Source organism: Pseudorca crassidens, chromosome 2, assembly GCF_039906515.1.
Source record: "Pseudorca crassidens isolate mPseCra1 chromosome 2, mPseCra1.hap1, whole genome shotgun sequence".
In the NCBI taxonomy this organism is placed as follows: Eukaryota; Metazoa; Chordata; class Mammalia; order Artiodactyla; family Delphinidae; genus Pseudorca; species Pseudorca crassidens.
Genome location: NC_090297.1, coordinates 111,651,824 through 111,669,058, shown reverse-complemented (window position 1 = coordinate 111,669,058; position 17,235 = coordinate 111,651,824). Strand labels below are relative to the sequence as shown.

General features: G+C 50.4%; 1 protein-coding gene across 2 annotated transcripts; it reads left to right on the top strand.

The window, feature by feature from the left end:
• The first annotated feature begins 3,478 nt into the window (after positions 1-3,478).
• On the top strand, positions 3,479-13,447 carry PMVK (phosphomevalonate kinase). 2 transcript variants are annotated; one of them, XM_067727978.1, is made up of 5 exons: positions 3,482-3,818; positions 6,011-6,074; positions 8,752-8,904; positions 11,726-11,855; positions 12,918-13,447. In XM_067727978.1, exons 1-5 carry the CDS (start codon positions 3,724-3,726, stop codon positions 13,052-13,054), a joined length of 579 nt encoding a protein of 192 aa, XP_067584079.1. In that variant the 5' UTR covers positions 3,482-3,723; the 3' UTR covers positions 13,055-13,447. The 2 variants fall into 2 exon arrangements, with proteins under 2 accessions (XP_067584080.1, XP_067584079.1); XM_067727979.1 differs by lacking the exon at positions 6,011-6,074 and having other exon boundaries at positions 3,479-3,818.
• The last annotated feature ends 3,788 nt before the right edge of the window (positions 13,448-17,235 follow it).

Below are 17,235 nucleotides of genomic sequence, written 5' to 3'. Positions count from 1 at the left end.
TATTTTTGGCTGCGTTGGGTCTTCGTTGTTGCATGTGGGCTTTCTCTAGTTGTGGCGAGCGGGGGTTACTCTTTGTTGCAGTGTGCAGGCTTCTCATCTTGGTGGCTTCTCTTGTGGTGAAGCATGCACTGTAGGCGTGTGGGCTTCAGTAGTTGCAGCACGTGGGCTCAGTAGTTGTGGCTCGCGGGCTCTAGAGTGCAGGCTCAATAGTTGTGGTGCATGGGCTTAGTTGCTCCACGGCATGTGGGATCTTCCCAGACCAGGGCTCGAACCCGTGTCCCCTGCATTGGCAGGCAGATTCTTAACCATTGCGCCACCAGGGAAGTCCCTCATGCTCCCTTTTCAAGCTCTCTTGAAATTGCCTGTCTCCCATGAGAATAAATGCTGAGAGTAGTCTCTGTTTGGTTTACTGTTGCATCTCTAGCAGTACCCGGCATGTTTTAGACATTTAAATACATGTTGAATGAATGAATGGACTTCTCTCCATCATCTTCTCATAGACTCAGACTCCCTCTCTTTTCTTTCCCTGTTGTACTACTTCCTTACAACCCTACCGCATTCTGTCCTTCATCTGCCAGGCTCCGTTGCCCCTGAAGCAGTGATGGTCAAACACATGAGGACTGATTCACAAGTCACATTTACACTGACCACGCCTGCAGAGGGAAATGCTTGGGTCAGTTGGACAATGACCATGGGAAGATAAACTGGAACCAGAGCATGGAGCTGAAGCAAGGGTAATTGGTGGTGTTGCTGAGCCAGGATGGCGTCTGGTTCCACTGTGGGACAGGCTTGCCCTCGAGGGGCAGAACTTGGTACCTCCTGTTTGGGATTCCCTCTGCCTGGGCAGGGTTGGAGGGGCACTACAAGCCCAGCTCCTCCCTCTTGTAGACTCTGCAGAGCTGTATGAGCTGCTCCCCTGCAGGCTCATCCTGTCTCTGGGTGTGTTAATACAGTGAGCAGGCTTCCTTCAAACAGGGCTTCCTTCTAAGCTGTCTTCTGGGTCAGTGAGGCAAGCCTCTCTTTAAATGGTCCGTCCCTTTAGTGAGGGGTGACTCTCAGAGGTAACTGTATTCCTGAGTTCTGGGGGTACTTCTCTGTTTTCAGGGGCCAGCACTGGCTTCCTCAAGTGTCATCTTCCGGAACCCTCATCGGGCAGCAGTGTCCGGCATCTCTGGCTTCCAATCTCAGTCCCCAAGAAATCTGGCCGCTCCCTTCCTGGGTGGTCTCCGCTCCTGTCAGACACTCCTGCTCCCTCCCCCTTTCCTGCCTCACCCTCTGCAGCAGCCTGGCCTTTAGACCAGACTGTTCTACCCTAAAAATAGTGCCTCACATTTGTGCAGTCCTGTACAGATCAGGAAAGCTTTCCACACATATTCACTTATTTGATATTCCCTTTGGTTGTGGAAGGAAGGAGGAGCAGATGTTATATAACATATGAAGAGTTTCATGGGCCCTGGGAGGGAAGCACTCCTCTGGGGAGTGCTTGAGCAAGTGACCTTGGAGGGTAGGATGGATGGGTGTGTGAATTTGCAGGTTGAATGGTTTCTGGTGATGACAAGGCCCAGGGTGTGTCCATGGGAGCTGGTGTCTGAGGAGGAGAGGAAGAAAAAGCCTTTGGACAACTGAGGTCAAGGCTTTGAGCTGTCAGGGTGTTGGATGGGCTGACCACTCGGATAGTGAAATCATTGAGAATGACGATGGGAACCGGGTGGACAAGAAGACAAGGTGCCAGTGGCGGAGTCTCAGTACAATGAGAACGAGCATCAGGATTGGTGGTTGTCAACACTGAAGAGGGGAAAAGGGTAGCTCAGCCAGGTGGTATGAGTCTTAGAGAAGCCAGAGTTTTCCAAGAAGCAGAGGAGGGATGGTCTGGAAGCTGAAATGGGGCGGGAGGGAGACGACAGACACCAAGTTTATGTATGCTGAGGTCTGAGGGCTGGGGGAGAATAAGAGGCCTCCCCTGGGAGGGTAATAGGGGACAGTGAGGTTCAGTTGAGGCAGGGAGCAGGAGAGAGCTACTGAGAAGAGGCTGGGGTGTGGTGGGGTGTAGTTTGGTCAGGTGAGGGAAGAGACTCTGGGAGTTCTGACTTCTTAGTGATGACTCAGGAAAGCAATAGGGTGAGTGCAGTTAACCCTTTCTAGTCTCTGCTGGCAGAGGTGGGATTGGTGCTTTCAGTGGAGTCCCAAATAAACGCTTGTTGAAGGTGAGCTGGGAAATCTGGTCCTGTGTTGGAGTATAAACTTTGAAATCACACAATGCTCAGAATAAATAAATCCATATTTGGATTACACTTGAGAATATACAAAGCATTTTTATTGTACTTTATCATTTTTTTCCTCATTTCCTTCTTATTGTCACCCTGTGAGGTGGCTACATCCCTGCGAAGTGTCAGAGCCGGGATTACAACTCCATGCTGCCTTCTAAGTGCATGGATATGTACAGTGCTTTCAGAGTTACAAGAAAAAAGACCTTCCCGAAGTCCATTCTTTGTGCACCTGACCATTGTCCATTCTAATTTCCTTAGCTTCTCCTGTGCCATCTTTTCAATATTCAGAGAATTAATGGTTTTTCCCAAAGAAAACCTCACTTATCTTGATATGATAGCTTGTAAAATGGAGGTAGTAATGGGTTGCAGGCTCTGTTTTGACAAGCTCAGAGAGATACAGGGCAGCGAGTCATAGCTAAAGATGACTCCACTTACTTAACTGGGACTAGCTGTCAGCTGCTGTGGGCAGAAGTGGGAATTCAGGGAAGGGGCAGATCACCACCACTTATTTTTGCCCCTTGAACTCCTGGCTGAGAGCTAGACCCCAGATAAAACTAGGTAATCTCAACAAACAAACAAACAACCAAAAAACAAAAACCAAAAAAAAACCCAACTAGGTAATCTCGTCCAGGGGTGGCTTCAAAGCCCCTTTTAAACCTATTCTATTGATGTCATTCCAAGCTCTCTCGCTTCAGAAAACCTTTGGAAAGGAGGCTGCGGCTAGAAGAGCGATGTGAATCTTCTCGCTGGGCTTAAAGGGTCGAACTGTGGTGGCCTCTCCAATTATAAAACCCGTTTAACGATAAAATAACGCGTTTGTCTAAGCTCCTCCCCAGCATGACGTCACCAGACACACCCCTCGAGTCCTCGCCTCATTTCATATCCAGAAAGACCTATTTTCCCTGTGGGGCATATACGGATTTGCTTTAGCACATGCATTAAAATGCACAGATAAACAGGCAGTTTTGAAAACTTTCTCAACATGAACACGTTTATTCTTTTTTTTCATGTTTGTAGGGTTGTGTGGAAGGCAATGTGAGGTTCACTTAGGAAATTTTAGGACGTCACCCCCCCCCTCAGAGGAAAATAGTTGCGTCCAATTCCCGCCCCCCAACGTGTCACGCGTGTCGGCTAAGAAGGCGGGACCGTGACGTCAGAGTCTGGGCGGGTTGGACGGTTCCAAATGAGTTCTGGTAGGGGAGCTTTTATAGGCTCGAAGGCTGCCCTAGGAAGTAACCTTCTTTCTCTCCATAATCCATTTGTGCAGGCTTTAATTTAAAGTCACGGAAGCACGTGTGCGGGCTGACAGTCCTCTCCACGGCCATGAAGAAGACGGGGGCGGAACCCCTCCTTGTTGCCACTCCACCGAGTGGCCGCGTCCATTCTGGGCCAGGTGGCCTGATTTAAGGGGTAGGGAAAAGTGTCAGTTTTAGGGATCTCAAAGGGTGGCGGCCCCATGGCCCCGCTGGGAGGCGCCCCGCGGCTGGTGCTGCTGTTCAGCGGGAAGAGGAAATCCGGGAAGGACTTCGTGACCGAGGCGCTGCAGAGCAGGTGTCCGCGGGGCGGGGAAGGGGGAGGACCGGGGCGACCCCGAATCACGTGACACGAGGGGTATGTTGGGGTGTGATGGAGTGAGCTTTGGAGTTGAGGTCCTCGGGTTGCAGGGCAGAAGGAGCGCTGGGCGGCGAGAAGTGAAGGACTGTCACCGTCACGTAAAACAGCAGTCTGCACACGCCCGCCTCAAAGAACCAGGCGGCCACCTCTCCGAAGACTGTAAGATGTAGGTCTCTCCACGAAGCATTAGTAACAGTTACTACCAAGGCACTTTTTATACATCATTCTTAATCCTCCAGACAGTGTTGCGAGGTGATGGTTGCAGAAAAGGAAACTGAGTCACAGATAAAGGATTTGCCTCAGACCACACCTCAGTTGTATCAGACTTCAAAGACGAATCCTTGCCCAACACACCAACTAATCGATGCGGTTTACTGAGCCTTTATTGTGTGTCACATAGTGTTGTTAGGTACTGCGTAGTATTATTAATCAGTATCTCCATTTCACAGATGAAGAAACTGAGACTCTGAAAAGTTAAAAACAAACAAACAACAAACAAACAAAAACCCAAACCCAAACTTGCCAGAAACACAAAGTAATCAGTAGATCCAGAACTCAAATTCAGCTTTAGCCTAGCTCCAAGGAATGGGTTCCTTTTGCTTTACCTCACTGCTTCTCCTAATAATACCTTTTGCTCAGGTTTTCTCCCAAAGCAAGATGTTCTGTGTGGGAGCATTTTTGTTGGGCTAGGAGAGCACAGAAGCCTGAGAATGTGGAGTGGGGCTCCTCTCCTCTTGAAGGCCAGTGTGGTGAGGGTAACAGGAGGCTGCTTTGGGGCACCATGGGGGTTCTAAGAGGTTGCGGAAAAGCCCAGGGCAGAATTTGCCGCCCTAATCTTTCACCACTAAGTATCCGCCACCTTTTCCTAAGTAACATTTCTTCTTACCACCCAACACATAAATCAATTCGCGATCAGAAGCGCAGGCTCTGGAATTAGACTGCTGGGATTCAAATCCTGACTCAACCACTTATTCGAGTGTGATCTTGTACAAGTTTCTTTTCTTTTTTTTAAAATAAATAAATAAATAAATTTATTTATTTATTTTTGGCTGTGTTGGGTCTTTGTTGCTGCGCACGGGCTTTCTCTAGTTGTGGCGAGCGGGGGTTACTCTTCGTTGCAGTGCGCGGGCTTCTCATTGCGGTGGCTTCTTTGGTTGCAGAGCACGGGCTCTAGGTGCGTGGGCTTCAGTAGTTGTGCCACGCGGGCTCAGTAGTTGTGGCATGTGGGCTCTAGAGCGCAGGCTCAGTAGTTGTGGCGCACGGGGCTTAGTTGCTGCACGGCATGTGGGATCTTCCCGGACCAGGGCTCGAACCCGTATCCCCTGCATTGGCAGGTGGATTCTTAACCACTGCGCCACTAGGGAAGCCTGTACAAGTTTCTCATGAGAAAGTTTTGTCATCTGTGAGATGGAGATAATAATAGGGTGATTGTAAGGATTAAATGAGATAACGCACATGAAGGCTTGGAACAATTCTTGGCATTTAGTAAAGGCATAGGAACTAAATGTTGGCTTTTATGTTTATTTTACCCATATTGGCTTTGTTACTTGCAACGGTGCTTTGGGTGAGTCAGTTTTCCTCATTCAACCTCAGTTTCCTCATCTGAAACCTGGAAATAAGAACATCTATCTCACCATGTCAGTGTTTAAGTGAATCTGTAAGCATCTCAAGGTCAGGGCAGAAATCATGTATCTTATTCACATTCATATCACCTGGATCCAAATATAGAACCCAACAAATGGTTGGCTGAGTAAATTGAACAACTGAATGAATGAGTTATTTATGTGTGGTGACCAAGTCAGTTGAGACTGAGATACCCCTGGCTGTGAGAGAACTAGTTCAGGGGCCCAGCAGTAACTGAATCTAGCCAGAATATTGCTAGGATGTTCACACTATAATTATGCTTTTATTTGTTTTCCCTGTTAGTTTCAGGGCTCTTTCACATTCGAGTTTCATAATAATCCTGTGGGAGACAGAAAAGAAACTGTTATCCCCATTTTACAGATGAGGAAAGCAGGGAAGTTGAGACCTGACAAAGTTATATAGATGCCAGTAGCAGAAATGGGGCTTCACTCTTCTGGGGCCTGGAAGCTTTAGGTTAACGGGGTTCGGATCTCCCTGTCTCACAGACTTGGAGCTGACGTGTGTGCTGTCCTCCGGCTCTCCGGTCCACTCAAGAAGCAGTATGCTCAGGTAGGTGGTGGTTCTGTGGCATCTGGTGGGCTGGAAGAAGCCAGCTCCTGAGCTTTGGTTGCTGTGCTGTTGCTTGAGTCACTAAAAGCATCTCTCTGACTCCTTTTGGCAGGGTGGCAGACGGCTCTCCGCTTTCTATAAGTGGACCTTTTGGGGGCATTTTCTGTTTAAGTTTCTTTCCCATTGGCCTTACTCACTTGAGGCCACCTCCCTAGAGCGTGTTCAGGAAAGTGTGTCCAGAAAAGGCTGTAGACGCGAGTTGGCAGCTATGATGCCGTGTTATTGGTAAGGGTCTGTCCCCTTATTCAAAAAGTATGACACACATCACCCCCCCTCCCCCCATTAAAGCTGGCCTGCAACAACCCTTGGAATTCTCCCCTTAGAAATGTAATCACATGACAAAAGCAAGATGTAGAACACTGTATAGAGAATGCTGCATTTGTATAAAAATGGGGAAAATTGTAAATATATTTGCTCATATACTTAACCATTCAACAAATATTTATGGGGTGCATTCAGCACCGTTCTAGGCGCTTGGGATGTGTAAAAGCCTGGGCAGGATACATAAGAGACTGAACCATTGGCTGCCTCCAGGGAAGGGACCTACATGGCTGGGGAACAGAGGAGGGAGAGAGATTTTTCACTGTAAACGATGTTTATCTTTTGAATTTTGAACCATGTAGATTAAAAAAAATAGGACTGCAAAAAATAAATAGGAACTCTCAGGATCTTAGACTTCAGAAAGGGAGCCTGGAGGGTGGGATTAGCTCCCCACACAATGAAGAGCCTGATCTTCGCTTACATTTCTGTCCTTGACCTCTAGGTGCACCCTTCCAGGGACCTGTGCTCGTGGCCCCTTGGTCAGTTGGCCTGAGACTGAACTTCTGGGTCCACACAAAATGAATTTGTCCCCTCCTTCCATATGACGGCCCCATCTCCATGGGAAGCATTCTCCTGTACCATCGGGTCTTCTCCCACCACCTAAACAGACCCATTTGTAGGATGGCAGCCTGGGGGATCCTGGGAATAACAGATTCAGTGGTTTTCAATATATATATATATATTTTTTAGTGGGAACCTTTCCCAAATGAAATTGGATGCAGAAATTCCTTGTATCCCGTAGATAGACTGGGAGCGACTCTGAGTGGAGCAGAGGCACTCAGCCTTCCCCAGTGGGGCTTGGGCACCTCCAAACCCCAGGGCTCAGAGGAGCAGTTTGAAAACCACTGATCTGCTTCCAAACTTCCCAAATTAGGCCCCACTCCAGACCAGTGATCCACGCTGGAGGGTGGGTAGGGTGAGTGGGCAGGAGTTTGCATTTCTAAAACCCCAGTAGGAGACGGATAGGCCAGCCTGTGCCCACTGTTTTTAAGTCCAGCACCACTTCATCCATTACTCCCATTTGAAAACAAATTCAAAATGAAATGTTAATGCATTGATTTTTTAAGTTGCAATGGGGAATATAATTGACAAGCAGACCAAAATGCTCCTGGTGGCTAATCTTCCCCTGCGGTAAAAAGTACATGGTAGGGCTTCCCTGGTGGCGCAGTGGTTAAGAATCCGCCTGCCAATGCAGGAGACACGGGTTTGAGTCCTGGTCCAGGAAGATCCCACACGCCGCGGAGCAACTAAGCCCGTGTGCAACTGCTACTGAGCCTGTGCTCTAGAGCCCATGAGCCACAACTGCTGAGCTCACGTGCCACAACTACTGAAGCCCGTGCGCCTAGAGCCCGTGCACCGCAACGAAGAGAAGCCCCTGCTCGCCGCAGCTAGAGAAAGCAGCCAAAAAAAAAAAAAAAAAAGTACATGGCAAACTAGTTTATAGTTTATAAATGGGAGATGGCTGCTGGCCCCACCTTGGAATAGGGGTCAGGTAGGTGATTTACCTTGCTGGGTCACGGACCCTTCAGTTTGTACGTGAAGAAACTGAGTCTTTCGGGAGAGGGTCTTGCTGCAGTGAATGCCAGGGGAGCTGAAACCTGAACTGAGTGATGTTTTTCAGACCCCCTCCCATCCTGGGGCCCTCTGGATGGATCCTCCTGCTCGTCAGTGTCCCTGGAGAAGGGAAGGCTGGGTCTGGAAGGGGTTACCTGGGGTAGTCAGAAGAGCCCCTCCTGCTCCAGGGGTCCAGGAGTGCCCAGAGCCAAATGTAGTGATGCTGATGCAGCAAAGGTGGCAGGAATTTGGGGATGAGGAAAGGGGTGAGGGGAAGGGGAGAGAGACAGGGAAGCCAAGTCTCCTGGGCTTTGGGATGGGGACAAACGATGCCAGAGGGGGTGTGGAAGGACACAGAATGTGATGTTTTCGGATTTCCCACTTTAGTTGAAGACTAAGCCTGCGCCCAAGGGAGGTAAACTAATTTCAGGTTTAGTTTAAGCCAGAAATAATTGGGAAGGTAAAACTGTTGCAAAAGAGAAAACCACATCACACATTTAAAGACAAACTGAAACAATCTCTGGATTATCCCAAGGCGTTTCTTCCATCTGCCAGTGGTTGGGAGTTCTTAGTTTCTAGGGCCCTTTCCCCTGCAGGCCTCTGGCCTGGCGGCAACCCCACGAGTCCTTGCGGCAGCCCTCAGGGAGGGCACGTGAGGGGAGGGGTGGCCCTCCCTCTGTTTTAGGGAAGACCTAAGTGAGGTTGAGAGGGTGGTGGCATAAACAGAATGTGCTTTGGACAGGAGCACGGCTTAGACTTCCAGAGACTCCTGGATGCCAGCACCTACAAGGAGCCCTTTCGGAGGGACATGATCCGCTGGGGGGAGGAGAAGCGCCAGGCCGACCCAGGCTTCTTCTGCAGGAAGATCGTGGAGGGTGTCTCCCAGCCCGTCTGGGTAAGTGGGCTCTATGGCAGCATTAGGAAAATCTGTTTTCCCCAGCCCTCTGCCTCTCCCCAGACATATCTCACATGTGTCCATTTCTCTCTCCCTATGGCCAGCCCCTGGTCCAAGCCCCCACTGTCTCTCACCTAGACGGTCGTAGCAGCCCTCACACGGGTGCCTGCTTCGGCTCTTGTTCCTTGTGATCCATTCATCACACAGCAGCCAGAGTGACCTTTTAAAAACATCAACCAAGTCCTGTTTAGAACCCTTTGTCCCACTGTTTTGAAGGACAAAATCAAAATCTGTAACGTGAACTTCTGGGCCTTGAATGATTGGCTCCTGCTGCCCTTTTAGCCTCCTTACTCCTTAAGCTGCAGCAACATTGGCCTTCTCTCTGTTCCTCAAATAAATCAAACCCCTTCTGGAATCAAGGCCTCTGCCCGTGTCCTTCTACCTGCCCGGACTGCCCTTTCTATCCCTCTTCACCTGGTTAGCTCCAGCTCAGCTCCCATGGCACCTCTACAGGGAAGACTTCCCTGATGCCCAGGTCTTAACCGGCGCTCCTGGTCAGGTGCTCCCATAGCACCTTACCCTTTTCCCTCCTCATTCATTCTGGCAGCCAGTAGTATCTTCTTTTTTTTTTTTTTTTTTTTTTTTTTTTTGCGGTACGCGGGCCTCTCACTGTTGTGGCCTCTCCTGTTGTGGAGCACAGGCTCTGGACGCGCAGGCTCAGCGGCCATGGCTCACGGGCCCAGCCGCTCCGCGGCATGTGGGATCTTCCCGGACCGGGGCACGAACCCGTGTCCCCTGCATCGCCAGGCGGACTCTCAACCACTGTGCCACCAGGGAAGCCCCCAGTAGTATCTTCTTGTAGCAGGACTGGTTCCAGGTGATTTGGGGATACATCATGTGAAAATCTGATGAAGTCCCTGCTGTCAGGGTACTTACATTAAGCTAGGGGCAGAGGGAGTTAGGCCCTAATAAAATATAGAATATGTCAGGTGGAGATAAATACTAAGGGACAAAATAAAGCAGGCCAGGACTCTGAGGAGGGCTGGGTTGCTGCTTTATTAAAGGTGTCAGGAAGGTCTCACTGATGTGATGACGTTTGAGCGAGACCTGAAGGAAGTAAGGGAGTGACCCAGATGGATTTTTGTGGGTGAAGCGTGAGTGGCAGGAGGTGAGGTCAGATCATTGCAGATTCTCTGGAAGAGCCTGGGGTTTCTCTGAGTGAGATGGGGACTCACTGGAGGGTTTGGAGCCGAGGAGAGGCATGGTCTGCTCTAAGGTTTATAGAAAGCTCTCCCTGGCTGCTGCGGGAGGGCAAGAATGGAAGCAGAGAGGCCAGGCAGAGGATCTTTCCACAAGACAGCAAAATGGCCGTGGCTCAGCTCGGGGTGGTGGTGGAGTGGAGAGAAGGGGCGGATTCTGCACAGATTTTGAGGATAGAACCAATAGGATTTCCCGACATGATGGCTCTGGGGTGGAAGGACAGGAGACAAATCCAAGGGTTTTGTTCTGAGTAGCTAAACAGATGGAGTTGTGATTTTCTGAGATAGGGACGGTGTGGAGGAACAGGTTTGGGGACAAAATCAGGAGTTCCGTTTCAGAGTGGTAAGGTAGAGATGCTTGTTGAGATGCGCTGTGATTACATGGTAATTAGTGAAGCTGCATCTTTAGAGTCTGTCTCTCCCACCAGACAGTGAGCTTCCTGAGGGCAAGCACCAGGTCTGTTGTGCTCACCACTCTATCCCCAGTGCCTAGCACAGTGCCCGGCACACAGTAGGTGTTTGACATAGTACTTGTTTAAGAGCTGGGTGAATGAACATGTCCGCAGCATGGACAGAAACAGCTGACCTCTTTATTCGCTTATTCATTCGTTCATTGACCATGTGCTCCTGAGTGCTCCTTATGTGTCAGACGGTGCTAAGGGCCAGTAATAGAGCAGTGAATAGAGACACAGTCCTTGCCCTCATGGAGCTGACTCTACAGAGTGCAGATCAGGCAGTAAACACACAAACAGATAAATAGTGATGGTTTCATGAATACTTAGTGCTCAGAGAAAAATAAAAAGCATATAAGAATTGAAAGGGACAGGAAGGGAGCCAGGATGGTAGGGACAGCCTCTCCGAGGAGGTGATATTTGAGCAGAAACCTCCATGAAGCAAGGGAGCCTCCCTCATGATTATCTTGGCAGAGGGAGTAGGATGTGCAAAGGCCCTGAGGAGGAGACCCGGTTGGTATGTTTAAGAAACAGCAAGGTTGTCAGTTGGCTGCAGCAGAATGAATGAAGGGAAAATGATGGGAAATAGGTGCCAGATCTTATAGGTCCTTGTAAACTGGGGTGAGAGCTTTGGATTGTATTAGAATTATGGGAAAACTTTGAGAGATTTAGGGCAAGGGGCTGACGGGAATCACATTTACGTTTTAAAAGGTGCTGGGGGCAGGGACCGATTAGGGTATCTTTGTTTCTGGCACCAGTTTGCTCACCTGTAAAATGAGTGCATTGGATTGGCTGATCTGACTTCAAAGCTTGAGGTCTCTTCTTCAGCTCAGCGATGACCGACATGACCGTAGAATACAGTGTGGGCATATCGGGCTGCGGACTGCAGCAGTCAGGAAGGGCTGCCTGGAGGGAGGAGGGGATGTCCGTCCCAGCTGGCTGGGTAATAATAGGGAATGGGGCTACACTTTCCTGGGTTTTGTAGTCCATGCTCCTGTTCATTTGGACTGGGTTGGGGTCTTCTCCTCTTTCTCCCTTACCCCCTTGCCTTGTCCTGTTGCTCCCTGCACCATGTCCTGTTGGGCACTTGTTTGTGTCCTTTCCCTGCAGCTGGTGAGTGACACACGGAGGGTGTCTGACATCCAGTGGTTTCGGGAGGCCTATGGGGCTGTGACGCAGACGGTCCGCGTGGTGGCCACAGAGCAGAGCCGACAGCAGCGGGGCTGGGTGTTCACACCAGGTGAGCTGCTCACAACCTCTGCCCCAAGGCTCTGCACGCAGGCCAGCCGCCCCACCTGTAGACCAGGCCACCCACTCCTGGGCTCTCGGTCTGGTCTTCCGCTGTCTCCCTGGCAGGCTGTGGGGAGTAAGCAGGGGATTATAAAAAGGAGTCTGAGCCCTGGGGCTCAGGAGCACCTCCAGATTAAAAAGTGGAGTCGGGTAGAAGATGGTATCCTTGGGGATGAAGGTTGCCCCGTGACCTTGGCCTGGTATCCTTACCTGGGCTGCCTTCTCCAGGCCAGTGGGCTTCTGGAGGTCTGGCTGGGACCCATTCCCCTGGTCCTTCACCTTTGCTTTCCAGCCTGGTGGGGGGACTGACAGTGGGTCAGAGGGTGGGCCTGACAAACTTCACTCCTGTTCGATTAACAGAGTAGGGGGAGGGGGGAGAGGAAGCTCTACTAGGCAGCCGTAGTGGTGCCAGCCCAGGACCTACTCATTCAGAGGCATAGCTCATATGTCTTCCCTGCCCTAGGTCATTGTGCCTTGGGGAAGTTCAGATCAGTGGGTACGACCCTTCCTAATGGCTGCTCACCTCCTGGGCACTCACTCTGGCCAGGCTCACGCTAAGCCCTTTAAACATTATCTCACTTTATAGTAGCAGCAAACCCACCAGGTAGATGCTCTTATTACCATTCTCATTGTCAGGTGAGAATGGCACACTCTGCCTTCCATGAGAACTGAAACAGAGATACAGGGATAGAAATGGACACGACCAGCTTCACATAAAATGAAAACGAAATGGCCACTTGGGTTGTCTGTGGTTTGAGATGGCAGTGACAAGTGAAGACTTAAGTCGGTGGGACCCTCTGGGGGGCTCAGGTGGCTGTGGACTGCTGAACCTGCTATCCTGGTGTTTCATGGGGTGGGGAAGTGCCCTTTGGGGTAAGTGGAGCTTGGTTCCGGAGGGACCGAGGGGAGTGCAAGGGAGGGTGGCTCCATGTGGGGTCAGCAGGCCACAATGCCCGATGCCTGGTGTTTGTCAGGAGGGATGGGGCCTGACCTCGCCGTACCTCCTCTGCAGGGGTGGATGATGCTGAGTCAGAATGTGGCTTGGACAACGTCGGGGCCTTCGATTGGGTCATTGAGAACCACGGAGATGAGCAGCACCTGGAGGAGCAGTTGGAGCACCTGATAGAATTTGTCCGCTCCAGACTTTAGCTGGCAGGTTCTAGGAGCGAGCGGGGGCTGCCAGGGTGAGGGGGGGCTCCCTGTGCCGAACATGTGGTTGCTGATGCTGGCCGAGGTTGGGGGAGCAGACAGAGGGCCTGTGTCAAGGTTTCTGGGGGCTGGTAGATGTCAGACAAGTTAAGAAACCACCAGGGACCTCATTTCTTCGTGGAAAGGACAGCCCTACCTCTTTACAAGGAGACTTAAAGGGCAGAGATGGGTGAGTTGGCTGTGCTTGAAGCAGAAGCATCACCATCTCCATGGGTGCCAGACCTGTCAGCCTGTGGTGGCCTTGCTTCCCCGACTGGATGCTATCGGCCCCTTGTTCTCGGCAAGAGCCTGGGGCTCCCCAATGTGGATACTAATAAACCTTCTTGGAGCACCTGCTCAGAGCTGGACATCTCTCATTTCCCAGGTGACAACCCAGCCTGTGTGGCTCCGTAGGGCCTGGATTGTCCTGGTGGCTGTGGGTTTCTGCTCTGCCTCCCAGCTGGGCGCGAACATATCTTGCAGAGGCTGACCTTGATCCGGGCCAAGTGGGTAAAAGGCTTGTGTGTGTCTGAGGCAGGATTGGAGTCTGAGGGTCTTGTCTTCTGGGATGGCCCCGAGAGAGGCTCAGTGTTCCACAGAAAGTACCACCAGCAAGTGCCCAGAGGGGCTGGGGTGTCATAGAGGCGCCAGAGCTTGATGGCACCTGGTAACCATTGTTTGGCCCTGGGCAAGTCACCATAAACCTCAGCTTTCCCATAGAAGGCCTTGGGCTTGACCCCTTTTATTTATATAGCCTTATACAATTTCTAAATTTCTTCCAGATTCTTCACAGCCACCCTGTGAAATATTCGAGGAGTACATTTTCATCTGCATTTAGCAGATGCCAAGGACTCAGAGAAGTGAACAACTTGCCCAGGGTGGAGGGTTAGTATGTGTTTGTACTACGGCCAGGACACAGGCTGCCTGACTCCTAACCAGGCCCCTTGGCCACGTGCCTTTGGGGTATGGTGCAAAGCCCTGTGGCTCCTGGCTGTCCTCAGGCCTAGCCTGAGCCCACCAACTCTCTGGCCCTGGCTTTGTCCTCCTCCTACAAATCCTGTGGGTCCTCACTGATAAGGGGACAACCAAAGAAATTCCATCAGTTTCACCATGACCCAAACTGAACTCTACATATTCCTGCCCACATCTCCTCCCTACATCTCCTCTTCCTGATGCTAGTTCCCTGGCTCTTCAGTTAACCAGGCCTGAAAGCTTGACAGTCATCGTGGACTCCTCCATGTCCCCTGACTCCCGGCTAATCAGCCCCCAGCTTCTGTTAACCTGCCCTCCCTGTGTCTGTTACTGTAGGGAAGTCTGTGTGCCCAACGCATAGTGAGGCCAAATAATACTAAAACATCAGAGTTTGGAGCAGAGAAAGGTTTATTGCAGGGCCGTGCAAGGAGACAGGTGGCTCGTGCCTTAAAAACCCTGAACTCCCCTCAAGCTTTCAGCAAAGCCCTTTTATAGGAAAGGTGAGGGAGGGCTGTGGTTAGTTGTTGCAAACTTCTTTGGTGTCAGATCCTTTGTTCCTGAGGTCAGGTCACGATGTTCCTGTAAACCTCCACCAAAACAAATGTTATTCTCTGTTCTAACCAGAAAGGGCAAGGTCCCAAAGGCTCAACTTTTACTCTCTGAGGTCCAGGTCCTGGCTAAGAGGAGGGGGTCCCTGCGGAGGTCAGTTACCCTGCCGGGAGCGTTGGTGCAGCACCCAGTTTGGGTCTTACCGCCAGTGCCCAGGCCCGGCTGAAGAGGCAGATCTCAGCTGGCGGCACCCTCAGGGCCAGGTCCCCAGACCCTGCCCAGCCATCATCACTGAGGGAGCCAGGCGCCCAGGGACCCAACTGGCCCTCAGGCTCCTCAGGCCGCCCAAACAGCAGGGCCAGGTCACGCAGACTGCGAGCCACGTAGAACTGCTGCTGCCATTAGGGTCGCAGAGGCGGGGATGGGGGAGAGGTTCACTGCAGCCTCAAGGCCTGGGCCCAGCCAGTGGGCGGCCATGGAGAGGGCGTGAGCTCTGCAGGACACAGCCTTCAGCCTGTCGCTGGGCGCCCAGCTCACCCGCAGGCCCCGAGGCCAGAAGGCCTGGAGGGCCCCGGGGAGAAGGCTGTGACCCGCCTCTTACCGCACTCTCTGCCACGAGGACCACTGCGAGGCTCACTGTTGGTGGGGCGGGGCCTCTCACCGTGGCGCTCAGGGTCTCGCGCTAACAGCCGCGAGCTAAGGGCTGCGTCCCCGCCCCGCCCCTATTACGTGTCTTCTCTCTGGGATTCTCACTGGAAGGTAAACTCCCTGATAGTTGGGCCGTGTCTGTCTTGTAGTTGAAGCCCTGCCTCCTTAAGGTGTACAACATGATATATTTGTGTTTTTTTTTTGCAGTACGAGGGCTCCTCACTGTTGTGACCTCTCCTGTTGCGGAGCACAGGCTCCGGACGCGCAGGCTCAGCAGCCATGGCTCACAGGCTCAGCAGCCATGGCTCACGGGCCCAGCCGCTCCATGGCATGTGGGTTCTTCCTGGACCGGGGCACGAATCCGTGCTCCCTGCGTCGGCAGGCGGACTCTCAAACCACTGCGCCACCAGGGAAGCCCCAACGTGATATTTTGATACATGTATATATTATGAAATGATTACCACAAAATAAGGTTAGTTAACACCTCTGCCACTTCACATAACTGCCAGTTTTTTGGGTGGTGGTGAGAACATTTAGCAACCTCCAGGTATATAATACAGTATTGCTAAGTACAGTGACTATGTGGTACATTAGATCCCCAGAACTTATTCATCTCATAACTGGAAGTTTGTAACCTCTAGCCAACATCTCTGCATTTCTCCAGCTCCTAGCCCCTGGCAGCCACCATTTTACTTGTGTTTCTATGAGTTCAGCTTTTTTAGATTCCATATATAAGTGAGATCATGCAGTATTTGTCTTTCTTTGTCTGAATTATTTCACTTAGCATAATGCCCTCAAAGTTCATCCATGTTGTTGCCAAAGTCAGGGTTTCCCTCTTTTTTTTCTGGTTGAATAATATTCCATTCTGTGTATATATATCACACTTTCTTGATCCATTTGTCCACTGATGAACAATTAGGTTGTTTCCATATCTTGGCTATTGTGAATAATGCTACAATGAACATGGGGGTGCAGATATGTCTTTGAGATAGTTATTTCCTTTCCTTCAGATATATCAGATATATCTATCTATCTGTCTCCTTCCTTAAATATCAAGGAGGCAGGGATGAAGCAGAGAAGGGGAGGTGGCTCTCATATTCCCTTGGTAGTGGTGCTGAGCTGGTTCCTGGCTCTGGGTATTTGGAAGAGTCACAGGATGTGACTTGGGAAGCCAGCGGGTCCACTCCCCGCCCTTTGACAAGTTGGCACTGATGCCTCTTAACATGGGAGGCCCCAGTGGCTAACCAGTCACTTCTGCTGGATTTGAAGTTTTTCTACACTTAAAAAAAACCCCCAAACTGATATTTCTCTAAATATCAAAATCAGTAATAACCCTGACTTTTGATACCCTATGTTTTGATGAGAACTTTAGCTGCTTTTTTTTCAAGACATTTTGTCTGTGGTTATGATCTCGGAGTATAAGCTCTTATTTTTTAATATAATGTATATGTTCTTATATTTTTTATAAGGTTAAAATAAATATATATATATATATTTATTTATTTATGGCTGCATCGGGTCTTCGTTGCTGCGCATGGGCTTTCTCTAGTTGCTGTGAGCAGGGGCTACTCTTCGTTGTGGTGCGTGGTCTTCTCATTGCGGTGGCTTCTCTTGTTGTGGAGTACGGGCTCTAGGCCCACGGGTTTTAGTAGTTGTGGCTCACGGGCTTAGTTGCTCCATGGAATGTGGGATCTTCCCAGACCAGGGCTCTAACCCGTGTCCCCTGCATTGGCAGGTGGATTCTTAACCACTGCGCCACCAGGGAGGTCCCTATATGTTCTTTTAATAATTATTTGTATCACTAACATTCTCTTAAAAATTTTATTTTTCCACTTCTAAACTGCTGAATTGAGGCATAGTTGGCATGTAATAACTGCACATATTTAAAGTGTACAATTTGATAAGTTTTGACATTTGTATTGATATATATCCATGAAACCACCAGTATCACAATCACAGTGAACATATCCATC

Coding starts and splice junctions, on each gene's coding strand:
- PMVK (XM_067727978.1), top strand. CDS start 3,724: ATGGCCCCGCTGGGAGGCGCCCCGCGGCTGGTGCTGCTGTTCAGCGGG. Junction 3,819..6,010: donor ACCGAGGCGCTGCAGAGCAG/GTGTCCGCGGGG, acceptor CCTGTCTCACAG/ACTTGGAGCTGACGTGTGTG. Junction 8,905..11,725: donor GTGTCTCCCAGCCCGTCTGG/GTAAGTGGGCTC, acceptor CTTTCCCTGCAG/CTGGTGAGTGACACACGGAG.